Raw genomic sequence first — 22532 nt, 5'->3', positions numbered from 1 at the left:
AAACTGAAAGAAAAAAAAAACCACATGATCATCTCTTTGGATGCTGAAAAAGCCTTTGACAAAATCCAACACCCCTTTATGATAAAGGTTCTAGAGAGATCAGAAATACAAGGAAGATACCTAAACACAATAAAGGCAATTTACAGCAAGCTGACAGCCAACATCAAGTTAAATGGAGAGAAACTCAAAGTGATTCCACTAATATCAGGAACACGACAAGGCTGTCTGCTCTCCCCATACTTATTCAAAATAGTACTTGAAGTTCTAGCTAGAGTAATAAGACAACAAAAGGAGATCAAAGGGATACAAATTGGAAAGGAAGAAGTCAAACTTTCCCTATTTGCAGACAATATGATAGTACACATTAGTGACCCCAAAAATTTTACCAGGGAACTCCTACAGCTGATAAATACCTTCAGTAAGGTGACAGGATACAAGATTAACTCAAAAAAATCAGTAGCCCTCCTATATACAAATGATAAATGGGCTGAGAAAAAATCAGAGAAACATCACCCTTTACAATAGCCACATGTAATATAAAATACCTTGGGGTAACTCTAAGCAAGTGAAAGACATGTATGATAAAAAACTTTAAGTCTCTGAAGAAAGAAATCGAAGATATCAGAAAATGGAAAGATCTCCCATGATCGTGGATAGGTAGAATTAACATAGTAAAAATGGCAATCTTACCAAAAGCAATCTATAGATTCAATGCAATCCCCATCAAATCCCCACACAATTCTTCACAGACTTGGAAAGAACAATACTTAACTTTAGATGGAAAAACAAAAAACCTAGGATAGCTAAAAGAATTCTGTATAATAAAGCAACTTCTGGAGGCATCATGATCCCTGACCTCAAGCTCTACTATAGAGCTATAGTAATAAAAACAGCTTGGAGCCGGGCGTTGGTGGTGCACGCCTTTAATCCCAGCACTCGGGAGGCAGAGCCAGGCGGATCTCTGTGAGTTCGAGGCCAGCCTGGGCTACCAAGTGAGCTCCAGGAAAGGCGCAAAGCTACACAGAGAAACCCTGTCTCGAAAAACCAAAAAAAAAAAAAAAACAGCTTGGTACTGCCATAAAAACCAACACATAGACCAGTGGAAACCAATTGAAGACCCTGACATTAATCCACACACCTATGAATATATGATTTTTGACAAAGAGGCCAAATGTACCATGGAAAAAAGAAAGTATCTTCAACAAATGGTGCTGGCATAACTGGATGTCAACATGTAGAAGGCTGCAAATAGATCCATATCTGTCACCATGCACAAAACTCAAGTCCAAGTGGATCAAAGACCTCAACATAAATCCAGTTACACTAAACTTGATAAAAGAGAAAGTAGGAAGTAGTCTGGAACTCACTGGCACAAGAGACAACTTCTTAAATATAATATTAGTAGCATAGACACTGAGAGCGACAATTAATAAATGGGACCTCCTGAAACTGAGAAGCTTTTGTAGAGCAAAGGACACGGTCAATAAGACAAAACAACAGCCTACAGAATGGGAAAAGATCTTCACCAACTCCACATCTGACAGAGGGCTGATATCCAAAATATATAAAGACCTCAAAAAACTAGACTTCAAAATACTGAACAATCCAATTAAAAAATGGGCTACAGAGCTGAACAGAGAATTGTCAACAGAAGAATCTCAAATGGCTGAAAGACATTTAAAGAATTGTTCAACATCCTTAGTCATCAGGGAAATGCAAATCAAAACAACTCTGAGATACCTCTTACACCTGTCAGAACGGCTAAGACCAAAACACTAATGACAGCTTATGTTGGAGAGGATGTGGAACAAGGGAAACACTCCTCCACTGTTAGTGGGAATGCAAATTTGTATAGCCACTCTGGAAATCAGTATGGTGGTTTCTCAGAAAATTGGCAGTAAGTCTTCCTCAAGACCCAGCTATACCCCTCCTGGGCATATATACCCAAGGAATGCTCAATCTTACCACAAGGACACATGCTCAACTATGTTCATATCAGCATTATTCGTAATAGCAAAAACCTGGAAACAACCTAGATACCCCTCAATTGAAGAATGGATAAAGAAAATTGTGGCACATATACACAATGGAATACTACTCAGCAGTAAAAAAACAATGTTATCAAGAAATTTGCAGTCAAATGGATGAAACTAGAAAATATCATCCTGAGTGAGGTAACCCAGATTCAGAAGGACAAACATAGTATGTACTCACTCATAAGCGGATACCAGATATGAGGGAAGGGATGGACAGACTGCAACTCACAGTTTCAGAGAGGCTAGCTAACAGGGAATAACCCTAGGAGTGACACATGGATGACCCAGCGAAGGAGAAGTGGATGAGATCTACATGAGGGGACTAGGTGTGGGGGAGTGGCATAGGGCAAGGAGTGGGGAATGAGAACATAGGGAAATAGGAGGGTCAAGCTGGAACAGGGACAGAGATCGAGGGCAGGGAGGGAGGTACCATAATTGATGAGGACATCATGGGAAAAGGAAGAGGCAGGGTGCTGGGGAGGCTCTCAGGAACCCACAAGGATGACACTACCTTGGACTGCTGGCAGTGGTCCAGAGGGTGCCTGGACTGGTCTACTCTGGTGACGGGTCTAGGGAATACCCTAACTATCATCATAGAGCCTTTGTCCAGTGATTGATGGAGGCAGGTGCAGAGATCCACGGCCTGGTGCCAGGCTGAGCTCCAGGAATCCAATCGATGAGAGAAAGGAGGGGTTCTGAAGGTGGGGAACGTCCAGATCATGAGGGGAAGAAGTGTAGAGATGACCAGCCACACTAGTGGAGACCCATTAACTATGGTCTGTGAAGCCCCCACAGAACTGGACTAGGCCCTCTAGATATGGAAGATGGTTGTTTGGCTCGAATTGTTTGGAGAGCACCCAGGCAGGGGGATTGGGATCTGTCCCTGGTGCGTGGGCAGGCTTTTGGGAATCCGGTGCCTGTGTTGTGTGGCGCCTTGCGCAGGCGTGGTACAGTGGGAAGGGGCTTGGACCTGCCTAGGCTCAGTGTGCGGGGCTCTGCTGACTCCCCATGGGAGACCTTGATTTGAGTGATGTGGGGATGTAGGATGGCTAGGGAAGGAGGGCTGGGAGATGGGAGGAGGGAAGAGGTGGGATCTGCGGGTGGTACGTAGAATGAGTAGAAAAAAAAAAGAAAGGCTTTTTGGCTGAGGAACCCCCTTTGGCTAGAAAGCCTTTTCAGGCCTAGTAGTTGGTGAGGTAAGAGATGGTGGCTATGGCTTGTTCCTTTGTCTTTCTGATCTTGCACATTTCCCCCAATATGTGGCTCCAGGATTTTTATTAAGACCTATTAGATTTCATGTTACACAAAAAGAAAGCTGTTTCTAGTGAAACAACATAAAAAACACTACTATAAGGTACTTTCAAAAAAGAACAGTGATACTAAAGTGGGAGAAGACTGAAGTGTAGGAAAGAATATATAGGAAACAGGAAATAAGTTTAAGGCCAGCCTGGCAATTTAGCAGGACCCTGTCTCAAAATGAAAATTTTCCTAAAAAGCTTCAATAGAGCTCAGGGATAGAGCAGTAGCCTGGCAAAGACAGAGCCCTAGGTTTAATTCCCTGACAAACAAACAATAGCTCATTTTCATTTTCCATGGATTGTCCTAAAGCCAGCTATTTGTTCAAGGAGCCTCTGGCTGGTGTTCACTAGGAAGTGGCCATTTTTTTAAACCAATCTGTATAGACCAGTCATCTGTACCATCTTCCTTAGAAGTGACTACTTCTAGGTCCACCCAGTAAAAGATAGGAAACACATGTCCACAAACCTACATCCATACCTAGCTCTACTCTAATTCACCCACAGCTTATGCTAGCTTCCCCTCTTTACATTACGTGACAAACCTAGATCATATTATCTATAATATATTTAAAGTTTCTGAGTTTCAGACTATAAACAGGTCTAAAACTAACAACACTTAAATAATAATGTTTTTTTAAAAGGTCCTAAAGAGTCCTGTGTTGGCTTGGAATGGTGGTTCACACCTATAATCCCACCACTCAGGATGCTGAGGCAGCAAGAGCATAATGTCCAAAATAGCCTGGGCTAAATGGTGAAACCCTGTTATTTATAGTTCTTTATAAATTTGTGTTTAGCTTTAAAAGAGCATAGACAAACTGGTATATTCTAACATTACCTAGATTAGTATTTTCAACCTCTGTACTATGTTTTCATTCACTGGAAATATCGATGGCTTCAATGACTTCTGTTTATATTCCATTCAGTGCACCTTCTAAACAGTGATTACTTTTGAGCATAGAAAAATTAATACGTTTCTAAACTCAGAGATACATGAAAAGCCACACTGAAACTGTTTTGTGGTACAATAGAAAGACAGAAAATCAAGGGGACATGAGGGGGAAAAAAAGACCTTTACAGTGTGTTTGAGGATTGCAATTCCACCTTCAAGTAAAGCAACCAGCACAACAGAGACTGTCACAGCATGCACAAGACCCACACAAGCTCAAGCCAGACAAAATGCCAGCACTGGGGAGGGAAATGGGCACAAAGTCTCACCCCTAGTCAAGAAGTTGTTTGCAACAGATAGCTGCTAGAGCTGCTGGGAGGGGGAAAAAAAAATCAGCTTTTTTAATGGAGTGACATTGTGTATATCAACCACACTCAATAGCAGGCCCCAGGCTCAGAGTAGTAAGCCAACACAAATTGAATTGTGTTGCTGTGTGTGCGCACCCCTTATTTTTTCTAAAAGAGAAAGAACATGAAGTAGTAGAGAGTAGGAAGGTTAGGAGGGATCTGGAAGGAATTGGGGAAGAGAAAAAGACTGAGTTTTACCCTAGCAGCAGTAATCTCAAGGATGCACATCTGGAAGTACTGTATGAATTCATTAAATTAGAGATGCATATCTAGAACTTCCCATGAACTCATTTAAGCTCCTTTACAACCCTTTGAAGTGTAATGTCAAAAGTCTCAAAATCGTACACGGCTATTAAGACACTTAAAGGTAACTTCCTCTTTAGAAGACCATACTCATGCTCCTGGATGACTTGTATAGTTTTCCTAAGTGCCTCTCTAACATTTATGCTTAGAGCAAAACAAAACAAACTACTAGACACCTCTAATATATCCTGCACATCCTTCTCCAGGAGTTAGCCCAGTGAATACACCTAATCCTTCCTCTCCACAATGTCCCAGATCTTGGGTTCTACATTCAGTGCCCCACTGTAATCTAGCCACCCTGCCTGCACCATAACCTTCCCAAGTCTTCCAAGATTTACCCTGAGTGCATCCTTGTACCCAGGCCCCTTCAATGTCACCTCTCCACTGAGCCAGAATCCTACACATCATTCTCCAAGGTCTAGCCAGGTTAAGTCTACCTGATTTCGCCTTCCTTTCACTCACTGTAATGTCCAGATTTACACCCCCAAACTCCAGGCTTGGACCAGGACTGGTTCCTGCAAACTATCCTAGTCTCCTATGTCCATTTGACTACACTCACCTAAGCCATAGCCACCTCTAGATTCAACCCAACCCACACATCCTCATTTCTCTCCTAACCTCCTCTGTCCCTATCACACACAGAATATTTGGACCATAACCTGTAAGCCACTTTAATACAGAGATTCAGCTTATCAGTTCTGTATCTCTAGAGAATCTTGATTAATACAGTATCTGACAAAACCAACAAAAAACCCAACACTAGGCATGAAAAGCCCTCGTTTGAGTTGTTGGTCAGGGTTGCCCATGACTCCTAGAATATTTAGGCTTTTGCTACTGCCCTAGGTTGCCCCCCACCCCACCCCCACCCCCGCCAAAGGGAAGGTACATCCCTACTAAAGACACGATGAACTTGAGACACAGGAACCAGATGACCCAAGTTCCAACTGATCTGGGAGCCTCCTCCCTGAGGACTAGCTTTCATGGTACCAGAAGGTTCCATGCAAGTTTCCAACAGAGGGAAGCAACCAACAGTTCCACCAGCTATGACTACTATCAACTACAACAACCAACAGGTGATTGTGGTGATATTTTATTTGTGCACCCCAATATAGCTTATGTGAAGATCAGAGGAAAAAGCCAGCTACTATATTAAACATAAGAGTTAGGCAGTGGTAGCATACGCCATTCAGGAGGCAGAGATCCATCCAGATCTCTGTGAGTTCAAGGCCACACTGGGAACAGAGCCAGGTGTGGTGGCACATGCCTTTAATCCCAGCACTAGTTAACCATAGAGGTCTAGTTAACCACAGAGGTCTGGAGGTCTATACAGACAGATAGGAAGTGGGGATGGCAGAGTAGCTGGGTGGAGAGAGGAAGTAGATGGCAGAACAGAAAGGCATATAGACATGGGTATACAGGAAGTAGGTCTCTTTTCAGAAGCTGAGGAGTTGGTGAGATGAGGTTGGCTGTGGCTTGTCCTATTCCTCTGATCTCTCTGTTTTTCACCCCAACATCTGGCTCTGGGCTTTTTATTAATAACCCTGTTTAGCAATTCGTCTTACAGGTGATGATAACCATAAAAGTGAAGTAGTGGCAAACATACCTTGGCAGTAACCAACCTCTCTCTAATTGGACTTATAAGACCCACTCAAGAAGGAAATCACATCTGGTACTGTAAACCTAGCCAACTTCTCTGGGTTAGTGTAGTCATGAATCTTAAGACGAAACTACAACTGCCACTTTACTAAACCAGCATAATACCCAACTTTATTATTAAAAGCTGTCCTTATACCCATAGGTACGTGTAGTTCTCACCTCTCCTCAAAGAAACTCATCCTTCCAACAAATGGAGACCATAACAAAAAACCACAACTGACCAAACTACAAAGTGGAAGAGCAGTCCCCTCTGATAACATATACAACAAACTAACGCACCTAAGGATCAGGGATCATTTCATATTGGATGATGGTGATGATAAGAGTCAGAGAATTAGGAATCTTGCTGTGTCGGAGTTGTCACCGACATGGCTGCTAAACACAGAATGAACAAGGATGACACCAAGAGACATGCTAACATGGAAGGCAGAAAGCTCAGAAGGCTTTAACACTACAGAAAGAATTACAGGCAACTAAGGAATGGTAAGAGGGAAAAACAGCCTTCCCCCGAGATAATCACCAATACACACAAATTTACATGTAAATAAAGAAAAAGAGACTGTGACTCTGAATGAGACCCAAGGGGGTAGGAAGTAGATGAGAGGGTCTGGAGGAAGGAAATGATTAAATTATAATTAAAAAACAAAACAAAACCTTCTTAACTCCAACTCCGCTTCATATTGACTCATCCTGAAACACTTTTCTGAGGTGAAGTCAGGAATTCCCACTTCACTTCAGGAGAGTTCTCTGAAAAGAACTGCAGGCTGCAGAGGATCTGTCTGTCTCCTGCCCCACTGCTGGTGACACTTCTACATCAGCACCCAGCAATTTGTGTTTTTAATTCACCAAAGCCAACGGCTGCTTGTCACTTCAATATTTCTTTGTGTATACCAACACACAGGCACACACACCCTTTTCTCTGCTTTCCTACATAAAAGGTGGTGTAGTATAATCCTTTGCACTTTGCTCATTTCATTTCACAATGTATTGGGGAAATATACTACTTCAAGAAACCTCATTCTACTATGTATACACACACACAATATTCATTTTATGTGTCAACTTGACCAGATGGTAGGTTATGTTATACTGGACACACATTTTAAATATACATTTAAAATTTCTTGAAGTAACATATAAATTAGTAGGGTGAGTAAAGCAGTATGCCCTCCTAATGAGGGTAGTAGGTGGGGCCCTCCAATTCAGACATGTCATTAAAAGTAAAAAGCTGCCCGCCCTGTGGATCAAGAAAGAAAGTCTTCCAGTTGGTACAGCCATTTTTCCCTCCCTTCAGACTCAGAATGAGACTAGATCTGCTTTCAGGCCTTTCGACTCAGACTATAACTTGTGTGTAGTCACTTCTCCTAGGTCTCCAGTTTGCCATCTATACATCCTAGGACAGTTTCTATAACCATATTAGTCAATCTCTTATAACAAACTTCCTTATGTATTCTATTAGTGCATGTTCATTGGAAGATACAGGCTAATATAGCAGAATATCCTACTTTGCAAACAATACTGTGTGTGATTTGAGTAGCCATTCTCCTACATATAGAAATCGAATATATGAACTTGTTACAACAACTAAATATCAATTTTCCAACTTACTTCTGCAACAGACCATTTACTTCTGTGGTCTAGAAGATGAATAAGCAGAACCCATAATTCTTTAACACAGGAGCATGAGTAGTGATTAATCATTAATGCTTCTGAAGGCCTAACCTACAAAAAAAAAAACAAAAAAAACCCACAGCTATTTACATGTTACGTTACTAATTGCTACAAAGAGTTAAAATGTTTTCTCAACTTAAGAAAGTGTCATTTCACTAACTCTTTAAAAAAATTCCCTTTACAACCAAAGTATGTGATAACCCTTATTTTTAGCTAAAAAAAAAATTTCAAGCATGGGTTGAGCAGTACACATTTAAGATTTTGTTAGAAATAAGCTCTGTGAGGACTACTAAAATAAGCACAGCAATGTAACAGCAAATAAAGAAAGTGAAAGAGACATTGGCAAAAGCATTTTCTTTTTTTCTTTTTTTTTTTGGTTTTTCGAGACAGGGTTTCTCTGTGTAGCTTTGTGCCTTTCCTGGAGCTCACTTGGTAGCCCAGGCTGGCCTCGAACTCACAGAGATCCGCCTGGCTCTGCCTCCCGAGTGCTGGGATTAAAGGCGTGCGCCACCACCACCCGGCTCGCAAAAGCATTTTCTAATACAACATTCTTTACACAGCACCTGTTTTGAGTATAGGGTTGAATGAACCTCAATCAGTTCCATCTTTAATACACACATACAATCATATAATATATATATATATATATATATATATATATATATATATATATATATATATATACACACACACATACAGAGAGAGAGATTCCTGACTGAAATTTAGAAATTTGCATTTGTTATAAGAAAACGTAAACATGCTTCACACGATAGATAGGCAGGAATAAGGAGTTCTAGTACACAACTGTACAGAGTAAGTATATACAGAACGAAGTATTCTGAATGTTTTTACCATACTGATAGATTTGATAAATACTTAACCTGATTTAAGCATTATATAATGTATATGCTTATTAAAACATGTTACCTCATTAAAATGTCCTAACTTTATATTTTAATGTACCACTTTAAAAATTAACTTGTAAGATAAGTTCTAGCCTATTATAAACATTTATATTAAACATATATATATATCAGCACATATATTTGTAAATATCTTATCAAATGTAAACATTTACATTCTCATCCCATTTAACTCCCAGATAATAGTAACCAAATACAAAGCAAGAAACTTTAACATGGAAACCATTTCAAATCCTTATATATTGAACTACATGTATTAAAGGATTGTTGTCATTAAAACATTAATAGTTCTTAGAGCTTTACCTTGTCATATCTGTTGAGTGCCAGGCTTATTAAGTCACAGAAAAGATTTTCACAATGTTCTTCAAATAGGCTGACATTGGTTAAATTGTCACCTGCCTGACTGATAAACTGACGACCATAAACAACTTGTTCTGCAAAATAAAATAAAGTCTGCTGTAAAACTTCAGATTTTATTAATTCTCACAAGAAAATGATTTTACCTCTTAAAATTTGTCTAAAGTAAAACACAATTTAAAATAAGTCAGGTAACTGTTTATGGGTCCAGCCATTACCTAAGAAATCTTTTCCAATTATATATTGTTTAATTAAGTTCTCTTGTATGAAGCCATCTTTGAAAAGCTTATTGCTCTATCATTTTAAAATAAAAGTCCTCATCTCCACCTCTTAAGAATAAAGCAGTGAAAACATTAGTCTTTTAACAGATGCTAGTATGCTCACCACTTGTAATTATTTTGTAGCATAAAACAGTAAAGCAAGGTAATAACCTAAGAACCAAAACTTGTACCTACATCAGTGTGTCCACTTGAATATTGTCCTAAACATATGAAATATAGTCATTATAAATCTGTGAATGACTTTTGTTTATCTATGTGTCTATGTACATGCCTTTAATGCCAACACTCCAAAGATAGAGGCAGGTAAATCTCTTTCAGTACCAGGACAGCAGGATAGCCTGGTCAACACACTAAGGTCAGGTCAGCAGGGTTAAACAGTGAGTGAAACTCTGTCTCTGACCCTCTCAAAAAAAGACCAAACAAAACACAACAACACAGCTTTCGAAATATAAGATTACTAGCCATATATACAAACCCCTAAAAGTTAGAAAACTTGTAAAAGAAAATTAAAATTATGTAAAGATATGGAAGTTAACTGATAACCAGAAAACTCCTGAAAAAAAAGAGACATTCAGCATTGCTTTCCATGTATCAGCAATACATAAGTTCATTATACTGGCAAGAGTCTGAAGAAAAGGCACATAATCTAAATTTAACATCAAAACTCAATATCCCATTCTATGTCTAAGAAAACATTTTATAGACTATATGGACAGATTAACGGTATATGCTTATGTGTCTTCTGGGAAACATTTATAATAGTAAAAAAAAAAAAATCCAGAAACTATTGTTAAAAAGAGACATGGCTAAATACACAGCCTCTAAAAACTGAACCATATGTACTTTCCCCAACAGATCTCTAAAAGGTGTTAAATGGGAGCTGGGGAGGTATCTTAGCAGGTAGAATGCTACTGCATCACTACAAAAGCCCTATTTTGATTCCCAGCACCCAAGCCAAGGCTGGGTATGGCAGCAAGGGCCTCTAATTCAGTGATAGGGAAGGAAGATCTTTAGGGCTTGTTGGTCGGTCAGATGAGCCAAAATGGCAAGTCCATTTTCAGTTAGTAACAGACTCTTGTCTCAGCCAGGCAGTGGTTACCCCAGCTTTTAATCCCAGCACTACAGAGGCAGAGGCAGGTGAATCTCTTCAAGGCTCTACAGAGTGAATTCTAGGACAGCTAAGGCTGTTACACAGAGAAACTCTGTCTTGAAAAAACAAAAAATGAGAGACATCAACTCAAAAAAATAAGGTAGAAATTTCTGATGTCCTCTGGTCATATACATGTTACAAGTGTGAACAGACTGCTGACATATGTAAACACATATATGTAAAACACACACACACACACCCTGCTAAATGAAAAACCACAATGAAAAGTACAACCATACCATTTGTAGTTATAAACAAAAATGAATACATGTATACCAACAGATCAAAGACTGAAAAATAAACTGACCAAGCTATTTCCACTTATTTGGGGCGGGGGGGGGGGGGCATGAACAATGGACACTCTGGGTGAAATAGAGCGATAAACATTTCCTACCTACTTTTAAAAAATGACATTAAGTACTTACAACTGTTTATTTCCTTTTGAAGAGGGTCTCTCTTCATAGCTCAGGCTGACCCAGAATTCATCTATCTACTTTTTTTTTTTTTGGTTTTTCGAGACAGGGTTTCTCTGTGTAGCTTTGCGCCTTTCCTGGGACTCACTTGGTAGTCCAGGCTGGCCTCGAACTCACAGAGATCCGCCTGGCTCTGCCTCCCAAGTGCTGGGATTAAAGGCGTGCGCCACCACCGCCCGGCTTCATCTATCTACTTTTAAAAAATGACATTAAATACTTACAACTGTTTATTTCCTTTTGAAGAGGGTCTCTCTTCATAGCTCAGGCTGACCCAGAATTCATCTACAATCCAGGCTGACCTCATGATCCCCTCACCTCAGCCTCCTAAAAGCTGGGTTTATAGACTATATGCCAACATACTCAGATGGCTAATTTCATTTTTAAAAGCAATGAAAATTAGAATTTTTTAAAAGAATTAAGACAGAAACCCATAAACTTACTCAATTTTTCACCTAGTATGTGAAGTATTTCCAATATCAACCAATGGGTATCCAAGTAGAGATGTAATAAATGCCATGATGGTGGGAAGAGCTGTGAATGACATTTTTAGTAGTAAAAATTCATATTTTACTAGGTATTTTTGTACTACATCATAAAACTCCTCCATGCACAAATATAGAACCAAGTAACTACCAATTAACTATCTAAAGGCTCAGAAAAATTTTGTTGTGATTACAGAATTCTTTCACTGATGATCCTTGAAAGGATACATTTTTATTTGCTGATTTAATACAGACGTACTATTGAAAGAGCTAAATGGACTGGGACAGTACACACTCCTTTCAACCAACCACTGATTCTACTTAGCTACAAGGCTATAAAGGAATCTAAGATAGAGTTTTCGCTTTAGAAATTAGCTAAGAAATATTCTTTAATGCAGGGAGTGCATAGGAACCATAAAATATAAAAAAAAAAGAACTTCAGATTAGCATGCCAACTATATGGTCATCCTCATTAAGAAATGGAAGTTGATAAAGGTAAAGAATTTTCTCTCAATTCATGACTGAGCATTCAATTCTATCAAACTCAAGGCAAAAATTTTAGCTCTATGATGGTACTGGTTTCCACTGCTCAATACTGAGTATCACTGTAAAACAATATAGTGACATTAACAAGTTCCACTGAAATACACAGAAAAAAATGATGAAGGGTTTTCCCTATCAGAGATACAAACACAAAAATACTGGACTAGCTTGGCAGTGGTGGCGCACACCTTAGATCCCAGCGCTCGGGAGGCAGAGGCAGGAGGATCTTTGAGTTCGAGGCTGGCCTGGGCTACGGAATGAGTTCCAGGAAAGGCGCAAAGCCACATACAGAAAACCTGTCTCAAAAAAAAAAAAAAAGAAAAAGAAAAAGAAACTAGACTAATAACACAGTGGCACAGGGAGAGATAAACAAGCAGCAGGAACAGGGAAGAGATAAACATGACATTTCAAATCAATGAGGAAAATATAATCCATTAAAGAGTCATCACATCCATTTACAGAAACTAGTATCAGATTTCCTATCTCCCTACATATTTTTTAATCATTATGTATATGGGTGTATTGTCCGCATGTATGTATATGCACCATACGCACATCTAGTGACCGTGGAGACCAAAACAGTGCAATGAGATCCCCTAGAACTGGAGTTATAGATGCCTGTGAGCATCATGTGGTTGCTGGGAATCAAACCTAGAATTCTGGAAGAGCAGCCCATGCTCTTAACCTCTGAGGTACCTCTTTAGCATCCACCCCCTACATATAGTAAAAGAGATAAATTATAGCCATAAATGTAAAAATCAAAGTATTTTTTAACAGCACAAACAATATAACATTAAAAAAATAAACATACACACAATTAGATATACAATATCTAATCAGTAACATCTCTAATGCAAATTATTATGATAGATACTCAACTGGAAATAGTAGCTAAAATAATGCTTTTCATATGTAAGACTGATAGACTGTATATAAGAAATATATAAAATCTTAAGTTTTTAAATGAGTATTTTATTACAGAGTAGTATTTTGGTATATATTTTGTATTTTAATATTTAGTCTTCTAGACTTCAGATAAACTATTGTTTCAAGTCACCCAAATCAAAATTTCCACAAAATCTCAGATAAAGACCCTCATGTACAAAAGCCTCTTTCTGTTGACAGACAAGTTATGTATGTTTATTTTCTTATGCATTTGATGAATAAATAAAATACAACCACTCCAATTTACAGAAACCAGAATGGAAATTACCCTCCAAAACTACCCATGTACCTTTATCGTGATAGAATTTAAAAAGCAATAATTGACTTGCTTTCTATAACATATTAACATATGATTATTTTAGAACTTATTATTACATATTGATCTCTAATAAAATTTTTTGTTAAAGTTCACCGAAATATAAATTTTGACAAGTATCATGTTACTAAAAATTTATTGATATTAGTAAAGCCAAATATAACAGAAGGGGTTAAAAGTTCAGAAACTCCAATAAATTACTATAATTTGACATTTACCTATGCTCTAACTTTCATATACAGAATTTGTTTTTTACCTACAAGCTAAATGTGTTATTATACCATTTAAAAAAAAAATCAAACTTTAGAGTGTTTATCACTAGTAGAAAAAAGAGGCATAGTTAAAACAACCAACCATATTCCAACAAAGTCTGAGAGATTGGAATACATAAACGTGGGTTTCAAAATTTTCCTTTGAAGTCTTGAGGACTGAACCCAGCACTGTCTGTGCATGTAATAAATACTCTACCATTTAGCTGTGATATGATGTAAAAGTGTATAATTCCATATGATGAGTTTCCATATGCTTTTTCTTTGCAGATAAGGGTACAGTTGGTAGTGTGCTGTGTCAGCATACAGAAAAGACCCAGGCTCAATTTCCAGCACTCCCTGAACTGGACATGACAGTCTGGGTATGTAATCCCAACACTTGGAAAAAAGGCAGAAGGATCAAAAATCCAAGATCATACTGAGGCCAGCCTCAGATTCCTAAACAACTGTATTTTTAAAAAAAAAAAAAAAAAAAAAAAAGGCTTTTCTTAAATTTTACTATAACATATAAATGACAAGGCATTTGACCAAACTTTTATTGATGAAAATGACAGAAATTTCAAAGAAGTTAAAGAAGTTAATTTTTATTTGAAATTTCTAAGCATTTACACTTCCAAATAGAGAGAATAGCTATTGTTTCACGGTAGGTTTTAAGCACTTTAGGCAAATCAATCATTTAATTCTTCCCACAACCATAAGTTAAATAAGTTGCATAAATGGAGAAACTAAGGTGAGACACATTTATATATATTAAAAAATACATAATTAACAAGACAGGAGATAAGAGTTTCATTTTATGCCATGCTTGTACCAATTCTTATTCTTGAATAATACTCTTTTTCTTAGGGGAGAAAAATGTTGGATAATTTAAAAAACAAACTAATCAAACCTTAATCTGGTTTTGATTTACAAATGCTCCTAGAGTAACACTGGGAAGTTCAGCTAGATGTCCAATATACAGAAGTAATCCACGAAGTTCATCAACCAACATCGAAGGAAGCTGAGCTTCCAAGGCCTCATAGGGATGAACAGGGAGACTGTGGCTCTCAGCGTCTTGTACTTTCAAGAACCTAAAAAGGCATTAGATAGAATAAATATACAAGAGTCTGTGTGAATATACCCAAAGATATCTGTGCAAAAGAAAAACACTCATATGTCATCCTACCTGAAGATGAAAACTTTAATGTAGTGGAGAAATGTTACACATTGCTGCCTAATACCATCTGCTTTGGAGTGTAAGGTCGCTATCTTCCCTGAAAAAAAAGACACTATCAGTGATAGCTTTAACAACTGTCAGTAACCAAATGCTTTTACAGGGTTGTCTTAATATCCAACCTATTAAGTCTTACTAAGTTTACAACAAATATACCTTGAAATAACCACTTTCTCTAGTCTCTCATATCACACAGAACCCACAATAGGACTTTACATATGCTTTACCTTCCTATAATCTATTTGCAAAATCTGCTTAAAATGCAAATTCTTCAAGATTTCACTTTTCTTTTAACTATGTGTCTGTGTATGGGTATGTGTAGGTGCCCAGGGAGACCATCAGATGCCCCTAATGCTGGAGTGACAGGTATTCGTGAGCTGCCTGACATGGGTGAATGTTGGAGACGAAACTCAGTTCCTCTGCAAGAGTAAGTAGTTCATACTTAAGGGCCCTTTCTCTAGCCCTATGAATTATTTCTTGTTGCTCTCAAGTCAAAGTGCATAAAGGTCATCAACTATCTATATCTATATAAACTCCTTATAATGGTTTATAAGGCCCAAATAACTTTTGAATATTTCTCCTAAACTTATCTCCTCCCACCTTTTTCACTCAATTTCTTTAACATTATATATATTGCTGCTATATGCAAAACACTGATAATCATTATATGAGACAAAAACTAAACAAAGGCAGAGGAAACAGGATGAAAATTATAGGCAAAAATTTCTATTCCATATTTAACATAAAACTTGTTTGAATCCAAATGAGCAAAATGGCTACTACTTTAGCAAAATTGCAAATGGAAATAAATGTAAGATTACGCTAAGAGCTACATATTAAAACTTCTCTTTATGTCACTAATAAATAAAATCTTTTTGATCTTTGCGCTCTCTCTCTCTCTCTCTCTCTATATATATATATATATATGGTTTGTCCCTCCAAAACTTACATTGTAATTTAATTCCACTGTGGTGGTATTAGGAGTTGGAGGTAGATGTGGATTAGGGCTTGAAGAACTGACCAGTCACTAAGAAGGATGAATGACATCTCACAATCACAGACCACATTAACTAGTGGTCTGCCGCAACAAGACTTCACTACTCGTGTTGTCTCTTTTGCAGGTGCCTATGAGGCCCATGTTGTACCTTTGTAATATGTAGCTGCCAGATTTAGTTTCTCAGTCTCTAGAACTATACTTAAATAAATCTTTCTTTATAAATTAAAAAGTCTCAGGTACTCTGTCACAGCAACACAAAACAGACAAATTCCCATTTTCACAATTCTCAGCCCATGAAAACACTATTTTCTAAAAATTGCTAAAACCTCTGTATCTGGGTAAGATGGACTAAAGAGTTCAGATGTCCTCTATCTCCTATCTTAAACTTAAAAACCAGAAACAACATAAAGTTTTCAGATACTAGAATCATGACAATAAATTCTACCCTACTTTATGACCATAACAGCTTCCTATGCAGAGGTAGTTTCTATTCAGGGAGAACTAGACAGAGCCCACTTAAGGAGATTTTAAACAATTAAATAATATAATAATAATATAAGAAAAAGTGGTGATTTACAGGTCTCCTTAGTGCTGCTAATCTATTCAGTGATGAGAAGAAACATCACCTTAGACTAAAGAACACTGAAAACAACTCTACAAAGTGCACACTAGTTAGGACAGTTCAAGTTCCTAATTAGCAGGAATGAGAAGTAATCATCATACATCGGAAAGGTTTGCCAGGTTTCCTCCTAGGCTACTAGAAACTGCTTATAAACACCCTCAAAAAATTGAAAACAAACCTGAGAAAGACCTAATAGAATACAAGCATTAAATAGTAAGCAACAACAAAAAATAACAAGCAAGATGAAAATTCCTAGAAGCAAATATATAAAACATGGACAAGTCACGAAGGTCATGAGCAGTGATTATACATATACCTCATATATTTAAGATGGGTCAACTTTGCCTCAAATGAAAGCAAACCTAAGAGACAGAACAAGGACTCCCTGTACCAGGCAGTAAGTACTCTGCATGTCTGGCATAAAACAGTCTCACTAGAAGATAATGAAACAATGATACTTTGTATTTACTGCTAACATCCTATGAAAACAAGACAAATCTGACAGTTAACAACAAGGACAACAGCTAGACTATGATGCTAAAAAATAAACAATTTTCATTAAATACAAAAATAAGATAGAACTCTGGTTATGGTAAAATGACAAGTCAAACCTTTATACTCATGTCTGAACACAGAAAAAAAGCACTATGCAACCAAATACCACAGGCAGCTTTGTCTTCGTGCTATTAAGTCCAGTTTAATTAGTTTGATCCCTTCCTAACCTTCCTTCCTATGTCTCATCTAATTGCCTTTGCTCCAATCCAGAATAAACCCCTATTACCCTTACATCTTACCCAAATCAACAAGCACAATGCTTTGGGAAATTAATGAACCTATTTGACTAAAAACACGTTTTAGGTGATCTCTTATTTGCTAGGCATTTACTGATAAACACTAAACATGCATAAAGGCATTTAAACTTTACAAGGACTCAATCAATAACACAGGAATTGTCACATAGGAGACACACAATTAGCTAAGTTTAGAACCTAAGGTGAACACAAAGGCTCCAAATGCTATACTGAACCAAAATTATAGCAAGAAAGACCAGCTGGCCTTCCATAAAAACACTGCCTTTCAACTTCCTTCACAACCTACCTGTACACCACCAAAATCAGCAATCCACTAAATTCCAAAAGGAAATAAAAGTAGAAAGCTGGAAAGATGACCTAGGAGGTCTGTAACTTTTTATCTTGTATTTATGTTTTCTACCCCACTCCTTGCCTCCAAAGAAATAATTTTCTCAGATAAGTTTAAGTTTTTTCAAGTCAGATTTTCCTTAAATCCTACATAATTGAAAAAATACTATAAATCTTACCTATAACAAAATTTAAATGTCATACTCTTTCAGAATACTAAATATACTGTGTTTCTCAACCTTCCTAATGTTGTGACCCTTTTAATACAGTTCCTCATGTTGTGATAATGCTACTGTTATGAATTGTAAATATCTGATATTCAGGATATCTGATGTGACCCCCACAGGAGTTGAAAGCCAAAGGCCAAAGGCTGAAAGCCACTGCACTATACCATGACCTTCTGAAACACTTACTTCACATTTTTATGAATCCCCCCCCCCGTTTCATATCAGAGCCCCATATGGAAGTCAGTGTAATAGAGTAGAAATCATTTTTTGTGATTTAGCACACATGAAACTTACCAAAATCACAGCTGACTTGTACTAAGGATTCCAAGTTGAACAGCTGTTGCCTGATTTAAAAAATGTGAAAGAGTAGATTTTAGCATAATGTAAAGCTATGTGCAATTACATGGATTGGGTTTCTAACACTACTGGGTAGATTCATTATTTTATAATTCACTTTGTGAATGCTTATTAAATGCTTCCACGACAAGATTGGTTTTTCTTTTAAATATGGGTTTTGTTTTGGGGGGTAGGTTGCAAGGGCAGAGAGTAGATGGGAGGAGACAGGGAGATAAGTGGGAACAGATTGCAAGAATCAATAAAAGCTTTTAAAAAAGTTGTCTTCAGACATTGTAAATTTTTGAAGATAAAATACATCTCTGTCTAAATTTACAAAGTACCTATAGAAGATAGATCTCAGGAACTATTTCAAAATCACAGCCTTCAGTGACAATGAGATATTTCTATCTTCAGGAAATTTAAGATACAGCAAACATTCTAAGGTTAAGTGTTATGTTAAGTTGTATCACACAGCTATGTATTGGTTCAGAAAATACAAAGAATTACTGCCCTGATCAGTTCCTAGTCAACAATACAAGTTATCAGAGAAGAACCTCGTTTGAAAAATTGCCTTTACCAGATTACTTAATAGGAAAGTCTTTAGGGCATTTTCTTGATTGATGATATAATATGATATCGGAGGCCTAGCTCACTTGGGATGGTGCCATCACTGGGCAGGTAGCCCTACGTGGTATAAGAAACCAGCCTTACTTACCCTCTTCTAGGAGGGAATGGGAGGTGGATTGGGAGGGAGAGGCTGGAGGGGCAGGAGAAGAGAGGGATCTTTGGTATGTAAAATGAATAAAATTTGTTTTTGTTTTTGTTATTTTTTGTTTTTCAAGACAGGGTTTCTCTGTATAGCTTTGGAGCCTTTCCTGGAACTCATTCTGTAGCCCAGGATGGCTTCGAACTCACAGAGACCCACCTGCCTCTGCCTCCTGAGTGCTGAGATTAAAGGCATGTGCCACCACTGCCTGGTAAAATTTTTCTTAAAAAAAAAAAAAGGAAAGAAAAAAGAATCCAGGCTGAGCAAGCCATGGGAACAAGTCAGAAAGCAGCATTTTTTGTGGTCTCTGCTTCATCCTTCATTCAGCCTCCCGACTTAGTTTCCATTAATGATGGACTGCAACCTATAAGCTAAATAAACCTTTTTCTCCCCAAGTTGCTCCTGGTCATGGTCTTTGCGGTAGAAAAGCAAACTAAAACAGTTACATAAATGAGAAGTGAATATATAAAGCCATATGATGCCTCATTTTAATTCCTGATAGTAATCCCATGTCATCATTCCTACTTGCCTTCAAATTCTGTTGAATAAAGACCCATTCACTATAATGTTCAGAATTATAGAAAAATCGCTCAGCTTATTCTATCAAAACACAGAGCTGGAGAGATGGCTCTAGAGTCAAGAGCGCTTTTTGCTCAAGAGAGGACCTACATTTGGTTCCCAGTACCTATGGCGACTCACAGCCATACATAATCCAATTCCACAGGGGATCCAATGCCCTCTAATAACCTCTGTGGACACCAGGCACATATGTACACATGCATACAAGCAGGCAAAACACTCATAAACATGATTTTTGTTTTAACTAAAAAAAAAAATAAAAAAACAGAATAAATCAAAGATACACTGATGTCTCTTTATGAGGGCTAGAGATCAAATCCAGGCTACTGTAAATGTTAGGCAAGCATCCTACCATTGAGCTACACTTGCATTGAATAAATATGTGTGTGTGTGTGTGTGTGTGTGTGTATAATATTCTATACATAACATATATTGTATATGCATTACTTCTGTTTTAAGACAAGGTCTTAACTGTAGTCAATGTGTAGCTTATGTTGGCTTGGAACTTACAGCAATCCTCCGGGCTCAGCCTGATGAGTGCTGAAACTGCAGGCATGAACCATAACGCCTGGCCTATCACTGTACACACACACACACACAAATAAAGATTCTGAAAATCAATATAAACAACTCCTTAAAACCAGTATGTTGATGATGGTAAGATGAACAAAACAAGAGCATTTCCCAATGCTTTTGTAATGAGTATTGGGAAAAACCCAGCAATGTAAAACTAGAAAGCATATTGACTCATATAGTCAAAAACAGACATACATGTACCTGAATAAATGAAAGAGCTCTCGACATGAATTTGCTAATGCTGTTTCGGTAACCCATTGGATGCCAAATAGTTCTACTGTATCCTCTTCAAAATTAGTTGGTAATGGGTCAAGATTTAAAATTAACCTGTAATGAAAATGCTGACTTAATCATTTGAATCCAGACTATACACAGTATATATAAGTCGGGAAATGCTTTGGTATCTTACACCTTATATTGTGTAAAACAGGTGAAAAGAACATGACTCGAAAGGGAAAGCCTAAAAGGATTCTGGGCAATTCAGACAGTGGTCGTAGGTCATAGCATTTTATCTTTGAACAAGGTTTTTAAATCACCAAATATTCTGAATTATGCCTGAAGAATGACATTGTCAAGTTATATAATGTGCTTTAAGGTTGTTAAGAAGGTATAATCATAAAAATCAGCAAAAATGATTTCCTTCATTATAAAATTGCGTCAAAAGACATTACCAAAATAATTCAAGAACAGCAAATTTACTGTAATCAATTAATTACATTTATTCAACTGATGTAAGTCTATGACTCTGTATGCACAGACACTTGGACTGGAAAGAACCAGAGCAACAAAACCAGGTGTGTCCTACTTACAAACTACTGAAAACGTGTAGAATGGTACTGTCCTTAAAAGGAAGTATCAATTCCAAAAGCCTAGGCTGATCAGAAAGCAGTCTAAGTAAATTAAATGTCGGTATTCAGCTACCCACTTCTAAGAGATTATCAATCACCAACAAAGTTCTCGGAATACTCAAAACCCAGGCAGGGCACAAACATTGACTGGAACTTTCTAGGTACTATATACCAAACAATCTTTGATGAACACCGAAGTTTACACTTTAGTGATAATTAAATCACGCTGGTGGGGATCTTCAATTCGTTTTTTACCTACCGCTTAAGGGCGCCACTGGCAAGGTAGGACTCGCCAGAAAAAAATTTGCCTTCTCTGTTGTCAAAAGCACAAGAAAAGCAAGGGGGTTTGCACCATTCTGCCCCCAGCTCCAGCTCTAAGCTGTCGGTCAGGAACGTCGCCACGGCGGAACAGCCATCCATGATTTACATCCTGCCCTGAAATGACATCGTGGTTCCACACAGTTATCGTCAAGGCTCCGGAGCGAAGCTGGAACAAGCTCGGGAACCCAAAACGGCCCCTTAGCACCTGGGAAAAACAAGACCAAAACAGAAAAACCTGAGAAGGCAAAACGTCCATACACATCCGGGCGTCTTCCTGGGCCCCGGCCCCAGCCGTGAGCCGCCGGGACTTCCGACGCCGTCCTCGCTCCCTCCCGGCTACGGGTGGGTTCGGAGGCCCTCACGCACCTCGGGCGGGTTTCCTAAGGCGGGCCGGGGTGGTGCGGCCGGCCCCGCCGAGGGCCTCCTTCCGCCTCAGCACGGCGTTCAGGGCGGGCGACCGTGCCAGAAGCACCCCGGGCCCGGCGAGCGCTTGCACCCCGGAGACCCGCAGGCCGGGATCCAGAACGCGGAACCCTGCCGGACCAAACCGGAAGCAGGCGAAATTCCCGCCACGGCACGCCCCGCCTCCGACACCGCCCTCTCGCGAGGTCTTCGCTGACACCAGCGGCACTGCCCGAAATCTCGCGAGAGCTGGTGGGTCGGGACAGTTGTCGGAGTTCGGACCTTCTCGGTACCGTTATGACTTCGCGAGGTGAGACCTCCGCGCGCAAAGGTAGTTCTTGATTTAGACGGAAGTGAGGAGGGTGTGAGAGCAGCTGGGATCAGCTTCCGGCCCGGAGGGGGCAAGGGCCAGGAGGCCCGCACCTGTCTCGGCCGCCCGCCGGACCACCCTGTCCCCGCTCTGGGGCCCACACCGGCCTTCCTGGGATGGAGGATGCCTTCTCCTCCGAA

The 22532-nt window shown here is 38.7% G+C and overlaps 1 protein-coding gene across 6 annotated transcripts in view; it reads right to left on the bottom strand.

Moving 5' to 3' along the window:
* Positions 1-22190, bottom strand: part of Mms22l (MMS22 like, DNA repair protein) — a 134883-nt gene extending 112693 nt beyond the window's left edge. For 2 of the 6 annotated variants that reach the window (XM_028877988.2, XM_037202474.1), the window contains exons 1-9: positions 21987-22190; positions 21559-21825; positions 20653-20778; positions 18489-18538; positions 15162-15249; positions 14886-15066; positions 11882-11972; positions 9484-9614; positions 8195-8308 (exon numbers count right to left, since the gene is read on the bottom strand). In XM_028877988.2, the coding sequence (XP_028733821.1) occupies positions 8195-8308; positions 9484-9614; positions 11882-11972; positions 14886-15066; positions 15162-15249; positions 18489-18538; positions 20653-20778; positions 21559-21719 (942 nt within the window). In that variant the 5' untranslated portion in view covers positions 21720-21825; positions 21987-22190. Of the gene's footprint in view, positions 1-8194; positions 8309-9483; positions 9615-11881; positions 11973-14885; positions 15067-15161; positions 15250-18488; positions 18539-20652; positions 20779-21558; positions 21826-21855 lie in introns of all 6 variants that reach the window. The other 4 variants (XM_028877989.2, XM_028877991.2, XM_028877990.2 and 1 more) reach the window with 4 other exon arrangements.
* Positions 22191-22532: the final 342 nt, after the last annotated feature.

Source organism: Peromyscus leucopus, chromosome 2 (genome assembly GCF_004664715.2).
Source record: "Peromyscus leucopus breed LL Stock chromosome 2, UCI_PerLeu_2.1, whole genome shotgun sequence".
Classification (NCBI taxonomy): domain Eukaryota; kingdom Metazoa; phylum Chordata; class Mammalia; order Rodentia; family Cricetidae; genus Peromyscus; species Peromyscus leucopus.
The sequence above is the reverse complement of the archived record's forward strand: the minus strand, read 5'-3'. Positions and strand labels throughout refer to the sequence as shown.